The 20917-nt window shown below is 47.2% G+C and overlaps 4 protein-coding genes across 4 annotated transcripts; 2 read left to right on the plus strand and 2 right to left on the minus strand.

Annotated features, from left to right (window-relative positions):
- LOC110433785 lies at positions 5611 to 6489 on the minus strand. Its single transcript, XM_021456358.1, has one exon. The coding sequence runs from the start codon at positions 6487 to 6489 to the stop codon at positions 5611 to 5613; it is 879 nt and encodes a 292-aa protein (XP_021312033.1).
- On the minus strand, positions 7669 to 11262 carry LOC8074119 (serine protease HTRA3). The gene is made up of 11 exons (XM_002459115.2): positions 11225 to 11262; positions 10932 to 11041; positions 10722 to 10826; positions 10481 to 10629; positions 10104 to 10373; positions 9764 to 9939; positions 8584 to 8630; positions 8291 to 8374; positions 8060 to 8191; positions 7844 to 7968; positions 7669 to 7762 (listed from the first exon to the last, which is right to left on the minus strand). Exons 2-9 carry the CDS (start codon positions 11023 to 11025, stop codon positions 8088 to 8090), a joined length of 1029 nt encoding a protein of 342 aa, XP_002459160.2. The 5' UTR covers positions 11026 to 11041; positions 11225 to 11262; the 3' UTR covers positions 7669 to 7762; positions 7844 to 7968; positions 8060 to 8087.
- LOC8074120 lies at positions 12136 to 15634 on the plus strand. Its single transcript, XM_002456952.2, has 3 exons — positions 12136 to 13750; positions 13849 to 14137; positions 15082 to 15634. The coding sequence occupies exons 1-3, from the start codon at positions 12233 to 12235 to the stop codon at positions 15312 to 15314; spliced, it is 2040 nt and encodes a 679-aa protein (XP_002456997.1). The 5' UTR covers positions 12136 to 12232; the 3' UTR covers positions 15315 to 15634.
- Positions 16702 to 19772, plus strand: LOC8077420 (uridylate kinase). The gene is made up of 7 exons (XM_002456953.2): positions 16702 to 17011; positions 17325 to 17472; positions 17565 to 17618; positions 17844 to 17935; positions 18332 to 18558; positions 19055 to 19231; positions 19313 to 19772. The coding sequence occupies exons 1-7, from the start codon at positions 16812 to 16814 to the stop codon at positions 19456 to 19458; spliced, it is 1044 nt and encodes a 347-aa protein (XP_002456998.1). The 5' UTR covers positions 16702 to 16811; the 3' UTR covers positions 19459 to 19772.

A 20917-nucleotide genomic window follows, 5' to 3' on the forward strand; every position in this document is an offset into this window, starting at 1 on the left:
CGTGTAGCCCCCGAGGGAGGTTCGGACTCTATTTGGTAGGTCCGAAGTTCTCTGATAACTTAAACTTTGATTTATTCCTTGAAGGTAATGGATGAACAAAGAAATTTTTACAAAGTTCTAAGGGAAAAAGCGACGTAGCTGTTCTATGTTCCATGCGTTTTTGAAGACCTCCCCTACTTCATTGGCGAGCTTGTAGGTGCCTGGTCGGAGAACCTCGGCGATGACGAAGGGTCCTTCCCAGGGGGGTGTGAGCTTGTGACGACCCTTGTTGCTCTGTCTGAGCCTCAGCACCAAGTCGCCGACTTGAAAGGCTCGGCCTCGGATTCGTCGTGCGTGGTATCGGCGGAGGGCCTGCTGGTATTTGGCAGAGTGTAAGAGGGCTACGTCCCTGGCTTCATCCAGCTGGTCCAGCGCGTCTTCTTGGAACGTCTTGCCGCTATTTTCGTCGTAGGCCTGTACCCTTGGGGACCCGTACTCTAGATCAGTGGGGAGGACAGCCTCCGACCCGTAGATCATGAAGAACGGGGTGAAGCCTGTGGCTCGGCTTCGGGAGGTTCTAAGGCTCCAGACTACGGCTGGTAGCTCTTTGAGCCACCTTTTTCCGAACTTATTCAGTCGGTTAAAAATCCGGGGCTTCAAACCTTGGAGGATCATACCGTTGGCACGCTCCACTTGACCGTTGGTCTTAGGGTGAGCCACTGCCGCCCAGTCCACACGTATGTGGTGTCGGTCACAGAACTGCAAGAACTTTCGCCCGGTGAACTGTGTGCCGTTGTCGGTGATTATGGAGTTCGGTACTCCAAATCGATGGATGATGTCTGTGAAGAACAACACGGCTTGCTCGGCCTTAATCCTTGTAATGGGTCGGACTTCGATCCACTTAGAGAACTTGTCGATTGCGACAAGCAAGTGGGTGAAGCCCCCAGGCGCTTTCTGCAGAGGCCCGACCAGGTCGAGGCCCCAGACAGCGAAAGGCCAGGTGATGGGGATCGTTTGCAGGGCCTGAGCGGGCAAATGTGTCTGCCGAGCGTAGAACTGGCATCCTTTACAGGATCTGACGATGTCTGTGGCGTCGGCTATGGCGGTGGGCCAGTAGAAGCCTTGTCGGAAGGCATTTTCTACCAGCGTCCGGGGCGCGGCGTGATGGCCACAAGCCCCCGAGTGAACGTCCTGTAAGAGCTTGACCCCCTCTTGACGCGGGATGCATCGCATGAGGACGCCTGAGGGGCTTCGCTTGTACATCTCCCCATCAAGGAGAACAAAGGTCTTAGCACGACGAGCCACACGCCTTGCTTCAGCCTGGTCCATGGGCAAAGTGTCGTCGGCCAGGCGTTGAAGTAAGGCGTATCGCCAGTCGGGCGAGTCGTCGGGCGCAGGTGGCTCTGGCTCGATGTGCATGACACCCTGCTCCAGTGCGGCTGTGTCTTTGGGGTCGGAGCTTTGTTCTCTTGGGGGTACGTCCGACCCCACGTCGTCCCTGCAGTCGATGGAGGGCTTGTAGAGGTCGCTGACGAAAACATCCGGGGGGACCGTGGCCCGCTCGGATGCCATTTTGGCGAGCACGTCGGCGGCCTCATTATGCTTTCTTAACACGTGGTTAAGCTCGAGGCCGTCGAACTTTTCTTCCAGGCGTCGGACCGTTTTGCAGTACGTGTCCATCTTGGGGTCGTGGCAGCTAGACTCTTTCATGACTTGATCGATGATGAGTCTGGAGTCGCCTCGGGCGTCGAGCCGTTTGATCCCAAGCTCGATCGCGATGTGGAGACCGTTCACCAGGGTCTCGTACTCTGCTGCATTGTTTGAAGCCGGGAAATGGAGTCGGATCGCGTATCGCATCCTTACCCCGAGGGGTGAGATGAAGACAAGGCCCGCGCCGGCCCCGGTTTTCATCAAAGACCCGTCGAAGTACATGGTACAGCACTCGTGCTGGATTTGAGACGGTGGGAGCTGAGTCCCGACCCATTCTGCCATGAAATCCGCCAGCACTTGGGACTTTATGGCCTTCCGAGTCTCATAAGTGATTCCATCGCCCATGAGCTCTATGGCCCATTTAGCAATCCTTCCGTTGGCCTCTCGGTTCTGAATCACTTCTCCCAGAGGGAAAGATGAGACCACTGAGACCGGGTGAGATTCAAAGTAATGGCGGAGCTTGCGTCGGGCCAACACCACTGCGTAGAGCAGCTTTTGAATCTGGGGGTATCGGGTCTTTGTGTCGGAGAGCACTTCACTGACGAAGTACACCGGCCTTTGGACCGGCAGGGCGTGCCTTTCTTCCTTCCTCTCAACCACGATTGCTGCGGTGGCCACCTGATCAGTGGCTGCGACGTAGAGAAGAAGTGGCTCCCCCTCGGCGGGGGGCACCAGGATGGGAGGGTTGGTGAGCAGAGCCTTGAGCTTGTCAAGGGCTTCCTGGGCCTCAGGGGTCCAGGAAAAGTGCTCAGATTTCCTAAGTAACCTATACAGAGGCAGCCCTTTTTCTCCGAGGCGGGAAATGAAACGGCTTAGGGAGGCAAGACATCCCATCACCCTCTGTACTCCCTTTAGGTTACGGATGGGGCCCATATTCGCGATGGCCGAGACCTTTTCTGGATTGGCCTCGATCCCTCGCTCAGACACGATAAATCCAAGGAGCATGCCTCGGGGGACCCCGAAAACACACTTTTCGGGGTTGAGTCTGATCCCCTTTGCCCTGAGGCATCGGAATGTTTCTTCCAGGTCGGCAACCAAGCTGCTCGCTTTCCTGGACTTGACGACGATGTCGTCTACGTATGCCTCCACCGTTTTGCCTATAAGGTTCCCAAAAACCCGGAGCATACACCGTTGATATGTAGCCCCCGCGTTCTTGAGGCCGAAAGGCATGGTTACGTAGCAATACATTCCGAAAGGGGTGATGAACGAAGTCGCGAGCTGGTCGGACTCTTTCATCTTGATTTGGTGGTAGCCGGAGTAAGCATCAAGAAAGGATAAAGTTTCACATCCCGCGGTGGAGTCAATTATCTCATTGATACGGGGCAATGGAAAGGGATTCTTTGGACATGCTTTATTTAAACTAGTGTAGTCTACACACATCCTCCACTTCCCATTTTTCTTTTTAACTAGCACGGGGTTGGCTAACCACTCGGGATGGAATACTTCCTTGATGAATCCGGCCGCCAGCAGCTTGTGAATCTCCTCCCCGATGGCCCGGCGCTTCTCCTCGTCGAATCGGCGCAGGCGTTGCTTTACGGGTTTGGAACCGGCTCGGATGTCCAAGGAGTGCTCGGCGACTTCCCTCGGTATGCCAGGCATGTCCGAGGGACTCCACGCAAATATATCGGCGTTTGCGCGGAGAAAGTCGACGAGCACCACTTCCTATTTGGGGTCGAGGCTGGAGCTGATTCTCAACGCCCTGCCTCCAGAGGTGCCGGGGTCGAGAGACACTAGCTTGGTTTCCTCCGCCGGTTCGAAGCTCCCGGCGTGGCGTTTGGGGTCGGGGACGTCCTGGTCGCAGTCGCCGAGGCCAGTAAGGATGGCAAGAGATTCCGCCAGAGCCTCGGCCTGCTCGACGCACTCGACGTCGCACTGGTAGGCGTGTTGGCTGGTCGTGCTGACGGTGATGATGCCCTTTGGCCCTGGCATCTTGAGCTTGAGGTAAGTGTAGTTGGGGACGGCCATGAACTTGGCGTAGCACGGTCGTCCAGGATCGCGTGGTAGGTCCCTGGGAACCCGACCACATCGAAAGTGAGGAACTCTCGTCTGAAATTGTCCGGGTTCCCGAAGCAGACGGGCAGGTCGATCTGTCCGAGGGGATGGGCACGATGCCCCGGCACCACTCCGTGGAATGGTGCGGTGTCGTTCCTTAGTCGGGACTTGCTGATCCCCATGAGGGCCAGAGTCTCGGCGTAGAGGATGTTGAGGCCGCTGCCTCCGTCCATCAGCACCTTAGTGAGACGGGTCTCGGCGATGATGGGGTCGACGATCAGAGGATAGCTCCCGGGATTGGGAATCCGATCCGGGTGATCCTGTCTGTCGAACGTGATCGTGCTTTCGGACCATTTGAGGTACGATGGCGTTGCCGTGCTGACTGCGCAGACTTCTCGGAGTTCGCGCTTCCTCTGACTCGCAGTGAGGCGAGCCGCTGGTCCCCCAAAGATCAGAAGGCAGTTCTTGATCTTGGGGAAACCCTCCTCCTCGGGGTCATCGTGCTTGGGAGGCACTTCGGCACTCTCCTTGGCGATGATGTCGGTATAGTACCGGCGGAGGACGGTGCACTCCTCAAGGGTGTGTTTGGTTGGCCCCCTATGATAGGGGCACGGCTTCTTCAACATTTCGTCGAAGAGTCCGGGGCCAGCAGGGGCCCGCTTGGGGTTCTTACGATCTGCCGCGGCGACCAGGTTGTCGTCCGACTGACCCTGCCGCCCCTTGCGGCTCTTCTTCTTTTTCTTGGGGTCGCGTGATCCCGAGGCCTCGGTGGCCTCGGCCTTCTGTTTCCCTTTGGCTGCGCCGTCGGAGAAGATGGCGCCGACTGCCTCTTCGCCTGAGGCAAAGTTGGTGGCGATGTCGAGCAGCTGGCTAGTGCTCGTGGGGGTCTTGCGTCCGAGCTCGTGTACCAACTCCTTGCAAGTGGTACCAGAAATGAAGGCTCCGATCACGTCGGAGTCCGTGATGTTGGGGAGCTCGGTACACTGTTTGGAGAATCGCCTGATGAAGTCACGGAGGGACTCGTCAGGCTTCTGCCGGCAGCTCCTGAGATCCCAGGAGTTCCCAGGGCGCACGTATGTGCCCTGGAAGTTCCCGACAAAGATTCTGACCAGGTCAGCCTAGTCATGGATCATGCGCTCAGGGAGGTGCTCGAGCCATGCCCTGGCCGCATCGGCCAGGTGGAGGGGGAGGTTGCGGATGATGAGCAGGTCGTCATCCGCGCCGCCCAGCTGGCATGCTAAGCGGTAGTCCGCCAGCCAGAGTTCAGGGTTCGTTTCCCCTGAGTACTTGGCGAGGTTGGCGGGCTGTCGGAATCGCGCCAGGAACTTGGCCCTGCGTATGGCCTCGCTGAGACGCGGGGACCCGGGGGCTCTGGTGACGTGCTTCGGTCATGATCGGGGTCGTACCTCCCGCCTCGGCGCGGTCGGTATCGTCGGGACTCGGCCTCGTCCCTGTCACGTCGCCTGGCCTCAAGGGTGGCCCGTACGTCCGCGTCGGCTCCGACGCACTCGTGGACTGACGGGGCCCTGTTGCCCCCTTGTGGGTTAGGGGGTGGCAGACCCTGTACTGTTGGTGCCTTGTTAGGAGGGGGGCGTTCCTCATGACGTCTCGTGCTATGGGATTGTGAAGCAGAGCTTTCCGCGTTATGTACCACAGCCTGCTCCAGGAGGCCACGTAGCCCCTGGCGCACTCTCCTTCCCTCAGGAGTCGAAGGCTCGGGCATTGCCCTGAGGAGGAGCGCGGCGGCCATCACATTCTGGCTGGCCGTGCTGAAGACTGGGGCGTCTCCCCCTTGGTCCGCAACGATGCGACGGTTGACGTCACGGGCGCGACGTCTGGCTTCACCCCCATCTCCGTGGCCGGACGGCTCTCGGACCAGGGCCTCGCGGAGTTGGCGGAGGCGTGTGCGTTCTTCTTCGAGCCTGGCCTCTAGCTCATCGAGCTGTGCGAGGTCAGGATGGCGTCCCCCGGGGGGGCAGATGCTACCCCACGGGCTCCGGGATTGGTTCCGGGAGTTGGATTGGGAGGTGGAGTTGCGTCCTCTTGCCTAGAGGGCCCTGCATCCCCCTGGGCGCTATGCGGCGTGCCTTCGACTTCTAAGTTGAAGCAATCTCGTGACGGGTTGTAGCTTTCGTCGTCGGAGTCGGAGTAGCCGAGACAATAGTTGCTGGCTTCCAAGAAACGCATGAAGGTCTCCGGGTCGCCACACCCGGAGAAATCAGCGCCAGTCCACTTGTCGCTGCCCGAGGTGAGGTCCTCTGGGTAGGATGAGACGGGAGGTGTGGAGACGAGGTCCAGCGTAGACCTCAAGTGGTGCCCGGGAAGTTCTGCGTACGCACTTAATGAAGTGCTTGCGGAAGAGGCGTAGGTAGCGGCGGCATTCCTGAGCTCAAAAGGTAACTCGGGAGATGCCGCGGCTGCTACTTCATCCGCAGGTGGAGGAGGACGGGACGTCGAGGCCCCCTTGCCCCCCTTGCGGGGGACGGGCGCGGGCCGTGCCTTCCCCTTCGAACGGGGTGGGACGGGTGGCCGCGATGACCCTCTGTTGATCCTGGTAGTGGAGCTTGATGCCCCGCGAGCCTTTCCTCTAGCGCCGGTCGGGCCGGAGGAGCGGGCGACCTGATGAGGAATATGCGGGGGGAGGACCGGACGGACCCTGGCCTCAGTGGTGGGGTCGGAGATCCTAGATCTTTGACGCCCCCTCCGTGAGCCCCCCGCATGGTGTCCCGAACGTCTCCCACACACTGAGTGTGGTGGGATCGGCTCGGGGCTAGGTTCGACGTTGTCACGTGGCGGGAGGAGGATCATGTCGTAGCCGGAACCGAGGGACATGAACTCCAAACTCCCGAACGTCATGATGGTGCCGCGACGGAGCGGGCGAAATCCGTCTGCCATCCAAACCTCCCCAGTAGGGACTGGTAAGCGTCACGCAGAAGGCCCCTACCTGGCGCGCCAACTGTCGGCGTCTAGACTCGCAGTCTAGGCACTGACAAGTATAAATCTGCGTGTCTGACCAAGCTTGGATGGTGATGCAAGTGAGACACAGAGGGTTTATACTGGTTCGGGCTAAGAATGCCCTACGTCCAGTGTAGCGGTGGATTCTGTATAACCTTGCACCCAAAGGTGCTTGCAGTAGGGGATACAAGCTGGTTGCGAGAGAGGGTTAAGTCCCAGGTCTCGGCTTGGTGTGGACAGAGTGTGGGCTGTTGCTCTGTGAAAGGGTGTTGTGTATGTGTGTTCTAGACCTGACCAGTTGTGAACCCTGGCTCTCCTTTTATAGTCTCAAGGGGAAGACAGGTTTTTACAAGGGTAGATTTCTTTTGTTGAATGGTGAAACCACAGTCCTGACCCTATTAAAGCTGGTCCATCTCGTCCTTGTGGGATGGTTGACGGCATGGCTACTCCTGTAGAGGGTTACCGAACCCTGTAGGGGTCGCGGGGATCGGATCGCCGGTACTACTGCATATCCTGTCAACAGTGGGAAATGACCGCAAACAGTAGTACTGATTTACCTCACCCATTCCCTTTCTACTGTGCGGTAGTGTGCTACAGTGAACAGGGGTAAGGGTATATAGTGACAGAGGTAAGGCCACAGTGATCGGGGTGGTTGAAACAGTCGTCGCCTTGCCCTGCCAAGTTATGGGGGCCGTCACATCAGTCATGTCGGGGGAAATCTTGTTGCCCAGGTGGAGTGGGGTCCGGCGCCCGAGCCTGGACGGGATCGGGTGAAAACGGAGCTTGCGTCCGAGACCCTGAGAGGTCGGGCGAGTCGGAACTTGCGTCCGAGGCCCTGAGGGGTCGGGCGAGTCGGAATTTGCGTCCGAGGCCCTGTGGGGTCGGGCGAGTCGGAATTTGCGTCCGAGGCCCTGAGGGGTCGGGCTAGTCGGTACTTGCGTCCGAGGCCCTGATGATTGTAATTAGTATGTTTTTTCGCGTTTTTCGTTGCTCTGATTTGGATATCCCTTATTATGGTACCCAACACACGGAAATCCTTGACACTAACTAGAGCAACATTGTAATGTAAATTATAGTGCTCTAATCTCCCTGCTCTGTACTTGTTATTTGGAAGCCGCACTTCAATCTGCAAACCATAGTTGGTTAAGCAGTACTTTAAAAAAAGGATCAAAAAATACTTTCGATTTAAGATTTTAGGTGCACCAACCCTCAAGTTTTCATCAATCTTGTTATGATCAACAGAGTTTCTGACCAAACTAGCCGAAGTCAGAATAGTCGCCAATCCATCCCATTCAATAAAAAAACTAGTGCAAGCAAAAACCCTAGTTTCTCCTGCATATCATGATTTTGAATATTATTAGTTGGAGATGACCAAATACAAATATAGTACCAAAACTGTAACTAGCACGATATTGCAAATTACCATTGAATGAAGCAAGTGCCACGATGTTTCAACATATGGTATCAGAAACTTTTTTACTGAGCTCACTCCAGACACCTTCACAATATACATCACCAAAAGGTTCTTCAAAAGTATTAACCAAAACCATGCCATCTGGTTGAACACGCATGTACAATTGTTCTTAGTGATACAGCATTGCTGAAAAAAGAGGTAATGCAGGAAAAGGAACCACATTTACATGCACTTGCTCACCATGTAATATGCTTTTTGATAGCTTTGGATAACCTAAGGAGTCTATATCCACAATAATCTCATCCTCTGGGATAACTCTATGTACTGGTGCAAAAAGACAAAATGATTAGCACTGGACGATGCTGATACTAAATAAACATGACCATGACCAAAGCGTAAAAAGCTATGTACATATAAAAGCTAATTTTTCACCACTATGAAAAAAATAAAAATAAAAATATATATTTCATTGACAAATGATGACATATTGCACAATAATACAATATATACTAAAGAAGTGAATGTATGCTCACCTTCTGGATCAGAGTTAGATATGTCACCTATAGGTCTTCCTCCATTTCTGAAGAAGAACATCAGCATGATAGTCCAATATTAAAATGGATCAAACTAGCAAATTTAATGTGCAACACCTACATGGGTAAAATTGTACTCCCTCTGTTCCAAATTATAAGTTGTTTTGACTTCTTTGGTTCATCCATTTGGCTATGTATCTAGACATATTATTTATCTAGATGCATAGCAAAATGAATGTACCAAAAAAAGTTAAAGTGACTTATAATTTGGAACGGAGGGAGTAGGAAACTAGATAGGAAAGGATTCATAAAAGAAAGCAGAGGTTGTATGTATATAAATATTTCATGAAAACAAGACGAAGTCAACCAATGTCATACAGAATCTCCAGAGTAAGAAAACACCATAATCCCTTATAGTGTGCATATTTATTTGAATAAAAAGAATTTCTTTAATTAGACATTTTGGCTTCGATATTGAAAGGGCAAGGAATATGATCAATCTAATCCAGGGATACTGATATATGCCAATAGAAAAGCAGATGCCATGGTAGAGATGGCAAGGAACCAAGTTGTTATTAAGGGTAAACATTGAATGCTGCAGAGCAATTAAAAATGCCAAATAGAAAAGACACAAGGAACCGCTAATCTCTCTACATAAAAAACACAGAGGGTTATCGTTTGTGGTAACTTTTGCCCCGCTCCCAATAGTCTGGATTGGCTCTGTCGCCTCCTGAAAACAGAAACATATATACGTACACAAATAAAAAAACACACTTTACCTCCTCACCCCCACGGAGCAGCTTTCTGCAAAGTGTTTGTTTAAAAAAAACGTTTTCTGCAAAGTGACAGGCTTGGACTTGGGAGCATGTCAAATACTTACATGGATGCATTTGGAAATAGTTTAGGTTCCCGATGCAAAATTATTTAATAGTTTTTTATTATTTTCTGAAAATGACAAAAATCTTCGTAGTAGACATGGTCAAAGATTCATGACCGGTACGGTAGTCCCGTGCAACGCACGGGCACATATCTAGTATCTAAATAATTGCATAGCCCATATAAGATAATTGTTTAGCATACGAACCAGCTTCCTTACACCCTCCTACAGGGGGGATAGGAGACTGAAGATCAACAAGTGAAGGGTACAAATAGATAAGAAATATGAAAATATATGACATACCTGACTGCATTTGATAACCGTGCTATAAATTTAGTCCTTCGCAGGGATGTCCGAAAATACACCAACCGTTCAAGAATTAGTTCCTCAGGCAGGAAAAGAGTTCCTTCCGTAACCAAACAAATATTCATGCCAACAAAGTTCCCATCAAAATCAACAAATGGCCCACCTCTCCAAGCCTAGGACAAAGGAAAAGGTGAGAGGCAACCAGGGTTACATTGGAACAAAATAAAATGATATGGAACAAAGTAGGATGGGACAAACATCACTTCCGCCTCTGGGATACGGATTGTATGTAGTAAATGAATCAGATTGAAAAACTTGTAGGATATGAGAAGTGTACCTCCGAAATTTTACAAGTAGATATCATAATATCTTCACAATCTTCAGATCCACTTGAATCGCCAGTCAGTACCCCACTTGTGGCCATTAGTTTGCCAGATATGTCACGCCCTACAGCTACTACCTTACTATAGGGTGGACATTCAACCTCAGCAAAATATATGGCATTAACATGAATGCACATCATGACATTGACAACAGCAATATCGTGGTCAAAATCATATTGTTGCAAAGACCCTGTGTAAACATTTCCTCCGTAGCGCACTTCAATCTATATATAGAGAGAGAGGTAATGAAAGAAAGGACAAAATGATCACAATTTTCCTAGGCCAACAAGCAAGATTGGTAAAGGTCTAAAGGATTATTAGAAACACCAACCTTCAATTCATCATCATGGTATTTTGTTTTATTGTCATCTAAAGCTCTGACCAAACATGCTGAAGTCAGAAAGGTTGTACAAGGCCCAAGGGAGACAGATTCCCCAGACTCTATAGCTATGCCCGAGCATGTAAATAAGACAGTGTGTCCTACAGTAGAAAATTAGCTTGAAATCATTTATGGGTAAAGGCATTAAATATATAGTATGGAAAAGAAAAATATAAGAGCATAATATAATCACCATTGGACAGAACAACTGAGACAACAGTTCTAGACAAATTGTATGCAACTTCTTGAATAGTTTCACTCCAGATACTACATTCATTAGAGTCCAATTGTAAGTCACCTATAGATAAACAAACAAACAAACATGAGACAATACAATTGTAAGTGCTCAAATAAAGCTGTGAAGTATATGTGCAGAAGCAGAAAAGAGGAAGGGCCAGCAGACCTAAGGTCGATGATTCAGTTGCCGCTTCTCCACTACAGCAAGCTCTTTTGTTCTCACCTGACCTTGTGAGATCATCGGCACCTCGTTTAGTCATCAACGTCGTTCCAACACTGAGCAGAATAATGTAGCTCATTACCGGTGGTAATAAAATAAAATTAAAGCAACTAGTAAAACCATCACGAACCCACTAATCAAAGGGTCACTAATGCAGACTCCAAATACAACTAGGTTGCGTTAGGGTTTGGGGTGCTCGGTTTCGCACAGCGGGCACGGTGAGCAAGGCAAGGGCGTACCAGGTGGATGCTCGTCGCCGCGAAGAGGCCGGCGAAGAGGGGAACGGGAGATTATGAGGGGAGGTCGAGGTCGGTTTCCGTAGACGGCCGGACTCCATCATGTTCATGTCCAGCGGGTAGCAGTAGCAGCAGCCCGGATCGTGGACCCGTTTCCTTTATTTCCATTCCATTCTTTCTAGAGTTGTCATTATTTTCTTGGTAATATTGAGAAGTATATTTTCTTAGTTCATTCATTATATTCTTTTCTTAAACAATGGAAATTTGACACATCAGCAAGGAACCTTAGAAAAATCTGATTGAAAATAATTGATACAACAAAAAACAGAATAAATGTTTTAAAAATCACTAATAATTGAGGAAAGATGGAAAAGTTAGCATTCTGCATTTCATCGTTCCAAAGTATTTGGTGTTTTGTACTCCCTCCATCCTAAATACAAGTCATTTGACTTTTTTATCACAAGTTTGACCACTCAACTTGTCTTATTCAAAAAAAATTGTGTAAATATAGTCAAATTTAAATCATTTTGAAGAACTTTGATTAATAAACCAAGCCACGACAAAAAGAAGTGATATTTTGTACAAATTTTTGAATAAGACAAGTGGTCAAAGTTGGTGTTAAAAAAATCAAACGTTTTATAATTTGAAATGGATTGAGTATTTTGTATTCTACGAGAAATACTTAGTATTTTGCATTTTGTATTCTACGAAGAATTAGTTCCATGAATCCATGGCATGGCTCCTCCTTGTGTCATTGTCCCTCTCGATTTCCAACAAAGGAAAGTAACAGATTTTTTTTTTCTCAAAAAATAGAAAATTTTCCAAAAAAAAAGTTGCAGGGATTTTTTTCGTCAAAAATGGAAAGTCGCTGGGGCTGTGTGAGCGATCACCAGATCTGAATTTGATGAATGTTTGCTAGTTAGGTCTTGTGTGCAACCGCCGCAGCAACAAGCAGCCCTTGGCCGCCGCCTCGACGCATCAGCTCAGCTCCACGGTCGCCGGTGGCTATAAATGGCGGACTTGCGCGTATGTGGGTCGAGCGACCTTGAAGACAATTTTTGCCGTTACAAGAGGAAAGATGAGGTCGAATTGCTTCTCTCCAAGATCTGCGCCCGGGCGAAGCAGCAGCTGGATCTGGATATGGGCAGCAACGCCAACGCCGCCTCTTGCTCCTGCCTGGGTCTCCTGGATCCTGTCACCAACATCCGCTTCAATCGCCTCTTGGCCAGTTATCTTGCGCTGCCGCCGGCTGACGGAGGACAGGGGGCTGATGAGGAGGAGGACATGATGGCCCAGCGGTCGCTCCACGGCCTCATCGCCTTCCTTACCCGCCTCTTCCCCTACCTCCCCGACGCTGAGGCCCTGGCGTATATTGACGCTGCCGCTGCGGGACCCCTTGTCGCCGCCCTCCTCATCATCAACAGGCGCCAGCTCACCATCGATTCCTTCATCACTGCCTCATCAGTCGAGATCGCCCTCAGATCCGCAGCGGTTGCCGCCAAGCACCCAGATCCGGAGTTGTTCATCCGAGGGTGGAGGAAGCTGGCTTATTCACTTAACCCCACCGAGTTCACAAGCCACAGCAGCAGCAGCAAGAATAATTGGTTTCATAAAAGGCTTCTTGGGATTTGGACCCCAACAGCAACAGATGATGATCTTCAGCTTGACGACTTTTGGAAACTAGCCAAAGATCGTCTCCCACATGGGACTGAGAGAGCCCTTCTCCAAGCAGGGAAGCTTCCTTCTGCTCGGGGAGCCATGAAGCGCATGCTCCTTTCAATGATCCATGGATACTACCTCAAGGCGCTGGCCATTCTGCCTAAGCACGAGCTTACTCAACGCTATCACCCAAGCTTGCTCATCGGCGGCCACTGCTATGGCCCGCTGGACCCTGTCTCTAACATCATCGTCAACACCATCTGGTATGAGCAAAGCTTTCCCCCACCAATACAAGTACAGCCGCTAAACATGATCAGCACCAATTGCTTATGGCGCATTGCAGCACGTTCACTCTATGGCCTTGTGTCCTTCCTTTGCAACCGCAAGAAAGACCTCACGCCTGACCAGGCCTTGCAGTACCTGCTGGACGCACGGGCCAATTTGACTGTCGCTGATCCTCAACATCTAAGGGACAACCATGATGATGGCAACAAAACTGGAGGATGCAGGGGAACCACTGTCCTTGAAGCATATTTTGCCGCGGCCCAATCAGCGAAACACCCCAGGGCAAACTTGCAGGCAGAGTTTCTTGGAGCACCAGAATCTGTGCGCAATCTTCTCTCTTTCTCAGAGACGTTGTTGTCGTCTGTGCGTGATGGTTGCACACTCACAAAAGAAAGTTTTGATTGCCTCCTCACGCTCTTCTCCTCTGTTGGCATGGCATACCCACAACATGAGGGGCATCATCCTGAGAAGCTAAGCCAGGAGATCTATCTCCGGACCTGTTCAGCCAAAAATAGTTTCTGGCTCAAGCACGAGCGAGTCAGAAGCAAGGTGGAAGCTGCACTTCACAAGTTCAACGAGACCACGGTTGTTAATTTCTTCAATCACTCGCGCACTTTTACTTGCTATATAGATTTTGTTGTAATTTGTAAAGTATCTAACACTCATTCTCCTCGTGGTTAAAGGTACACAAGTACAACCTTCATGTTATCTGTGGTGTTAATGAGTTTGTTAAGAGAGAGTTCAGCTTGGACCCGGAAGTTCGAGCCTACAATCCTTGGACCCCTTACAAATACCATTACTCCCACATCAATTTCTTGGCGACTTGTGAAGGCTCTCTTGCCCCGAAGCTCTTCTTTGCGGAATGTAGTAATCATGGCACCAGCACTTCTTGGTGTGCCCCTGTCCTGCTGCATCCAGATGCTGGCATCTCTCTAGAGGGTAGGCCAGATGTTGGTATGCGTCCTGAGGCTGGTATGTTGTAGTCCTTAAACCTCGTGTTGATATTTCACGTCAAGTAGATCTGGAAGATAAGAATGAAGACATCAATTCCTGCTCATATAAATACTCATTTCAGTCAGAGTTGACTGCTGTTTGTTTTTTTTGTTTTTTTTGTTTTTTTTTGTTGTTGTTGTTGAGAGGCTAATTAAAGTTAAAAGGCCAAGAAAAATCTGACATTTTGAGACCTTAAAGCAATCACTTGTCCACTGGTACCTCTAGTAATTAGTGTATGCTTTGAAGTTAGTATATGCTTGCATTTGTAGCTACACTCCAGCATAGAGGTAGCATCAAGTCAGTAGGAGGTGCATGGTCACTACTATTCTGATATAATAATAACCTTGGTTTGTGGAGTGATTGAGTGAACTCCAAAACATGGCTTAAAATTAAAGTGTCTGGAGAGAGTATATTTTAGTGGTACAAGTATTATGTAGATCAAGCATGCTTAAGAATTCTTGCATTGAATTTATCTCCTGTTCAAGTGTTATGGATGCTATGTTAGTTGGTAGCAACACTAAATTGCAAGAATCTGAAAAGAACTTGGCCATCTGTTGAAGCATTGGACAAGACAAGCAGGTTTTGTAGGGAATATATAATAGCTCATCTTAAAGTTCAATCTATCAGTAGGAAATTAGTTTGTGAATTCGATGATTATCTTTGCTAGCTTTTGGTACAGTAGCATATATATCTTAACTTGTGTATGGATGACTGGCTGAATGTTAGACAAATAATAATCTATATATAAGAGAAAGTAGTCTAGCTAGCATTATATATATTTAGGCTATTGGTTTGGAATAACTTGCTATTTTTGTTATATATACCCCCTCATCGTAATCAATGGTTCGCGTACTTGTTTATGTTTCGGTATCAATATGCTATGCTAATTTCTGCAGCCACTTATTAGTGTTTTTTGTATGTAGCTCGCTGCATTTACTGTGAGCATGAAAATGGTAGGATTTGCCATCCAATCAGAGAGAAGTTTCATGGGCGTGATGATTTTGAGATTGCTGGAGACTATTACTCCAACAACAAGCTGCTGCTTGATCATGGTTACAAGGTAGATTGGGTCCATGGTGTTGCAGATGATGCTATCTACTCCAATTTCTGTGCTAGTGATGATGGCCATCGAGGATTAGCGTTAATTGAGGACTAGGTGTCTTGGCTTTTGTGGGGGTGGCACATTGTATGGTTATGTATGGTCTGTATCCTAAATGGTGGCCAGCGTCGGCAAATGAATGAGGTTGTGGGGGACATGTCATCTGCCTCAATTTTGTGCTGACACCGATGATGATGCAGAAACCAGACGAATGCTGACTACTACTGCTTGGGTGACGCCATGCACTGCTATATTGCTAGATATGTAGTAAGTGCAGACTATTATATTAGCTATATAAACACTGTTTAGCTTACGTTGCATAAAAAAAATTTATATGGCAATTCTCTTATATATGAATGAATGGATGGATTAAAATTCGAAACAGGGTCATGCATTTGCATACGTCCAATAATCGTCATCACTTGCCGCGCACAACCAACTGTTTGGATTTGATTCACTGTGCGCCCGTCGTCATTATCATTAGCGATCAAAAGATCAGATATTTTTATCAGATGCCTGATATTTTGATTTTTTTTTAGTCGACAAACGTTATTAACCGCTGGATCCTAATCCAACCGTTCGGATACCAGTACCGTGCTCTCCTCCTGTTTGCCTCAAATGTTTGGGAGATTAGTAGCAACACCCTTTTCGTCTGGTTGAGGCAGTTGAATCATTGGGATTCAAGGGTAAGGATAGCATAGAGGTATCCAGCTGAGATTTCTCTTTGGGTGGGTGATATTGCACAAATCATCCATGAACTACACATGGATAAACTAGTTATGGTGGTAAACTCTTATTATGAAAGGGTTTATTAGCCAATAGTGGTGTAGTTGGATCAAAAAAATGTCATGGGAGGAAGTGTAGGGATCAAGATTAATGGTGAATTGGACACTGTTTTCAAACAAAAAATGACGCACACAAGAAGATCATATGCACCTTATTATATTGTTTAACATTAATTGTAGATACATGCTCTTGATATATATTAATTAAGAAGGCAAAGGACGATAACCAAACTGGAAAAATATGTGGTGCAAACCACATACTAGATGGAAATTGGTTTCTACGTTTTTCACCTAACGTGTGGTTTGCGCCACATATTTTGCCGGCCAAACTAGGGTAATCATACCTCATGTTGTGGATGATGAGTTGCCTATTTTGCAATGTGTAGATGATACAATCCTTTTTTTTCTAACCCCATGATGATCTAGAATAGGGGCTAAGAATATGAAGCTAATGTGACTACGTGTTTTTGAGAAACTTTCTAGTCTGAAAATTAACTTGGCTTTGACATCGGGCAATTCTTTTTCTTTTTCATTCAGGATCACTGATGCATTGTAATATTTGGGCCAGCTGCGCACCAAATCGAGCCCAAGTGTTTACTACCCAAAAAGCAACCTGTCCGGCCCATTTAACCCGAGTCCTTGAAAGAAAAAAATCTCTCTCCTCCCTCTGGCTGGCCCACCCCCATCATCCTCTCCTCGCTTCTCCTTCCGCCCCGGAGATCGACGGCTGCTTGCCGCACTTGCACTCGCTCCCACAGGCAAGGCAACCATGGCCGCCTCTGCCTCTGCCGCCGCCGCGGTGCCTGCTACCTTCCTCCCGCGCCTCGCCACGCCACGGTCCCCGTCTCCTGTGCTCCCTTCGCCCGTACTGAGAGCGCATCCCGTCGTCGCTCCTCTCTCCCTCTCCGCCAAACGCTGCGCCTGCGCCTGCGCCGCCACGGGCTCCGGCTTCTCCTCCTCCAACTCCGGGTACGCAGCTTTACATTCCGCCGGAAACCCGCGTCGTTTCTTTTGGCGCGACGCCTCCATCGTCGCACATATAATAATTGTGCGGTGGGTGATGGCGCGTGTGGCCTGCCGCCCGCGTGTGTGGTATGGTGGTGATTTTGTTGGGATGTTAGACGAAATGCGTTGTGCTAGTTCCTAGGATGTTTGTTTCCCTCAAGCGCTAGATCATTAGCGGCTAATTGGAAAGTTCAAGCGCTACAAATTGGATTGGGTCTTAAGTAATTCTGGATTACCTTCCATCATTCATTTCATGCCTCTTTCATTTGTTTGTCAGAAATCAAACCTCACTGATGCCGCCGTTCAGCTTTACATTCGACCAAGATTCTTCTAGTTCCAAAAGGCCATATAGATGGAAAAGGGTATTGCTTAAAGTAAGTGGGGAAGCACTTGCTGGGAATCACACAGAAAACATCGACCCAAAGGTTAACCTTCTTCTTTTCGGCTGTGACAGCAGACAATTAATGTGCGTGGGTCATGGAATTTGATTTGATGTAAATGTGTGGGTCTATTGCAGATTACAATGGCTATTGCAAGAGAGGTTGCTTCTGTCACCAAGCTAGGTGTAGAGGTGCGTCATCTCTACCTCCTTTCATTTATTTCACATCTTGGATTACTTGGCTCAAGATTTAGAATTATCTACATCTTTTTAATATAGTAGACAATAATTCAATGGTTTGAGTCTGCTGCATTCTAAGCATGTGATCTTGGATGTCTATCTGTGTGTGTAATTATCTTTTGCTTTCTCTAAAGTAATCATATGTTGTGCATTAAATATTGTGAGAGCCCTTTGCAGGTTGCAATTGTTGTTGGCGGTGGCAATATCTTCCGTGGGGCCTCTTGGGCTGGATGTAGTGGTCTTGACCGCTCATCTGCGGATTACATTGGGTAAGATGTTCAATGCCTCATATATTTTCATTCCCTTATTCTATGCTCAGCTGTTAAGTAGCGTTCAAAAGAAGTTGAGATGTAATAAAGTGATAGCTAAGCCAGATAATGAAACAAAAAGTGAGCCCAAGTGTCGACACATTTATTCATGCCTAATATTCAAGTTGCTTGTATGTCTAGAGTATTCTATCAAAATAGTTTACTGAGTGGAAAGTATAAGTACATTTTAAGGAACCTGTAATTTTATCAAAGCTCCAGCCACTTGTAGTTTATTAATTATTACATTTTGTGACTCTGCTGCTCATTTTAAAGGCATTCTTGTGCCAAGCAATTGTATAGTTTCGTAGTTCGTACTATTAAAACAATAGTACATCTTATTATGCTTTCCTAATTCAGCATGTTGGCCACTGTGATGAATGCTATATTTCTTCAAGCAACAATGGAGAGCATTGGAATACCGACCCGCGTCCAAACTGCCTTCCGTATGTCAGAAGTTGCAGAACCATACATACGCCGAAGAGCTGTAAGGCATTTAGAGAAAGGAAGAGTTGTCATATTTGCTGCAGGAACTGGGAACCCATTTTTCACAACTGATACAGCTGCTGCTCTCCGTTGTGCTGAAAGTGAGTTCATCTTCCACTCTTCACTGATGAACTGTTGTGATTAAAAAAATCTTGATAAAGGCAAAGATGTCTATTTATTCACCTTTAAAAATAGTTGCTTAAGCACTAGTTATTGTGCTATAGTTTGCAGGTCATTCGACTAACTAGGACTCTAGGAGTCTCATGGCAACACTTTTTTCTGCTAGTTATCTACTTATTACCTTGTTCTTTTAGTTGTGTGATGATACATTGAGAACACTTTGGTGCAGATTAAGTGAAATGTGTAAGCTGTGGGTGGAATAGTTGATTTCCTCCACAGTTCTGTGACTTGTACCAAATTTGTGTTAGGATGTGTTTTCACTGACTCTATCACCACATATTTACACAAGCAATCATTTCGTCACTTGGTGTGAGCTTGAACATCTCAGATGAACAACACTTGTTTCATTAGTTCCTTTTTTTTGGCTTAGTTTATTGTACCATTGATGCCTTTTTTCTGCTATTTTTATGTGAGCAGTCAATGCAGAGGTAGTGCTTAAAGCGACAAATGTTGATGGTGTGTATGACGCGGACCCCAGGCATAACCCAAATGCCTGCCTTCTTGAGACTGTGAGCTATCATGAAGTTACGACAAGAGATCTATCAGTAATGGATATGACTGCTATTACACTATGCCAAGAAAACAACATTCCGAGTACGGATGCTATCAGTTTGACTTTTGTATTGATTTTTATTTCATTTTTAAATTTTTTAACCTAATCTTGTCATTTCGCAGTTGTTGTGTTCAACTTGCAAAAGACTGGAAACATTGCAAAGGCTATTGTCGGTGATAAGGTTGGTACCTTCATCGGATGCACAGGAAATCAGGAACGAAATGGAAACGTGCTAGTTGAAGAAAGAAGTTTGGTTAATGAGGTGTGAGCTCCAGAGCTGCAAGAGTTGGGGCTCTCCCTCTTTTCTTGTTTATCAGTTTATATATATGCGTAGGAGGTTTTAGGGCGGTTGGGTGGGGGCTGGTGCTGGAATTAGATTAAATTAGGTATCAAGATCATGATAGTTGTAAACGAAATAATTTTTTTCCAAGACACTTTGACGAAATAATTTTTTTTTTCCTGCCAAATGCTGATGTTCTGTGTACAATAGACTCAAGGAGATTATAACCAACAAAACTATATCTGTACAAGGATCGATTGTGGCTGTACCTAAAGAACAATTTTGCAACCTCCCGGGACAGTGATTTGTTTGTCGGTGAGATAGGGCACACAAGAGGGCGGGGAATGAAGAAAGTAGTGCATGTGCCTGATACATCTGTTTTTTAATATATAATTCCCTATACCTTCTGACTTAGCACTACATAATTCTCCTTTTTATATATAATTCCCAAATACATCTGCCATTAGTCTCAATCTTTTGCTGTATGAATCAACTTCCATATTGATCCACACTTCAAACCATTTTAACAGATGCATTAGTTAAACAAATCGACTAAGGACACGGATCTGTGTTGCACATGATTATTCAAATAAAAAGAATCTATATAGTCAATCGTCAACTCTGTACAAACCATATGTATGACTGTATATTGAATATTTAATACAATATAGCAGATTGATAGCACCAGGGGCCTGTTTAGTTTTCCATTTGGACTAAAATTTTTTAGGTTTTGGTCACCATTCTGTAGAATGAAACTAAACACAACCTTTTTTTTTTGCAAAATGGTTGTCATTTTGCATTCTAGATTTTGGTTTCAAGAGTCCAAAAAAACTCAAAAGAGCAGCTTCATATATTTTCGACCATGAAAATGTTGACATTTTGTATTTCATCATTCCAAAGTATTTGGTATTTTGTTATTTACATTCTATAGGAACTAAACACACCCTAAACTGTAGACAACATTACTACGTTGAATAACGACATGGATTTTTTTTTTCTATTTCCATTTCACCAGCAATGAAATCCAACATATGAGTAGCTAGAGATATTCAGAAACCTACTACCTACGTATCAGAAATCGAGTGGAGGGTAGAGATATTCATAAACTTACTACTAGCTACGTATCGGAAATCAAGTGGAGGGAGGGGAATAGAGAACAACACATGAGCTATTACAAAAGAGTCGAACTTCTTGACATGGAACCATCAGATCTCCTTGATGCAGTTTAATGCCGCCTTTTGCAAGCCTAGTATATGCATTCTTTGAGATTATGAAGATGCTTTCGACATTGATTTTCCTCGAAAATTATAAAGCTTTTGAACAGGTGTTAGATCACGAATATTAAAGTGCATTTTGCGAAGCATATAAATGAAAATGCTTGAGCCTTAGCTCAATTTTGTGACACTTGGCTCTTGCTGTAGCCTTTTTTTCGAGCGTATTTTTTACG

The sequence above is a fragment of the Sorghum bicolor genome, chromosome 3 (genome assembly GCF_000003195.3).
Source record: "Sorghum bicolor cultivar BTx623 chromosome 3, Sorghum_bicolor_NCBIv3, whole genome shotgun sequence".
Classification (NCBI taxonomy): domain Eukaryota; kingdom Viridiplantae; phylum Streptophyta; class Magnoliopsida; order Poales; family Poaceae; genus Sorghum; species Sorghum bicolor.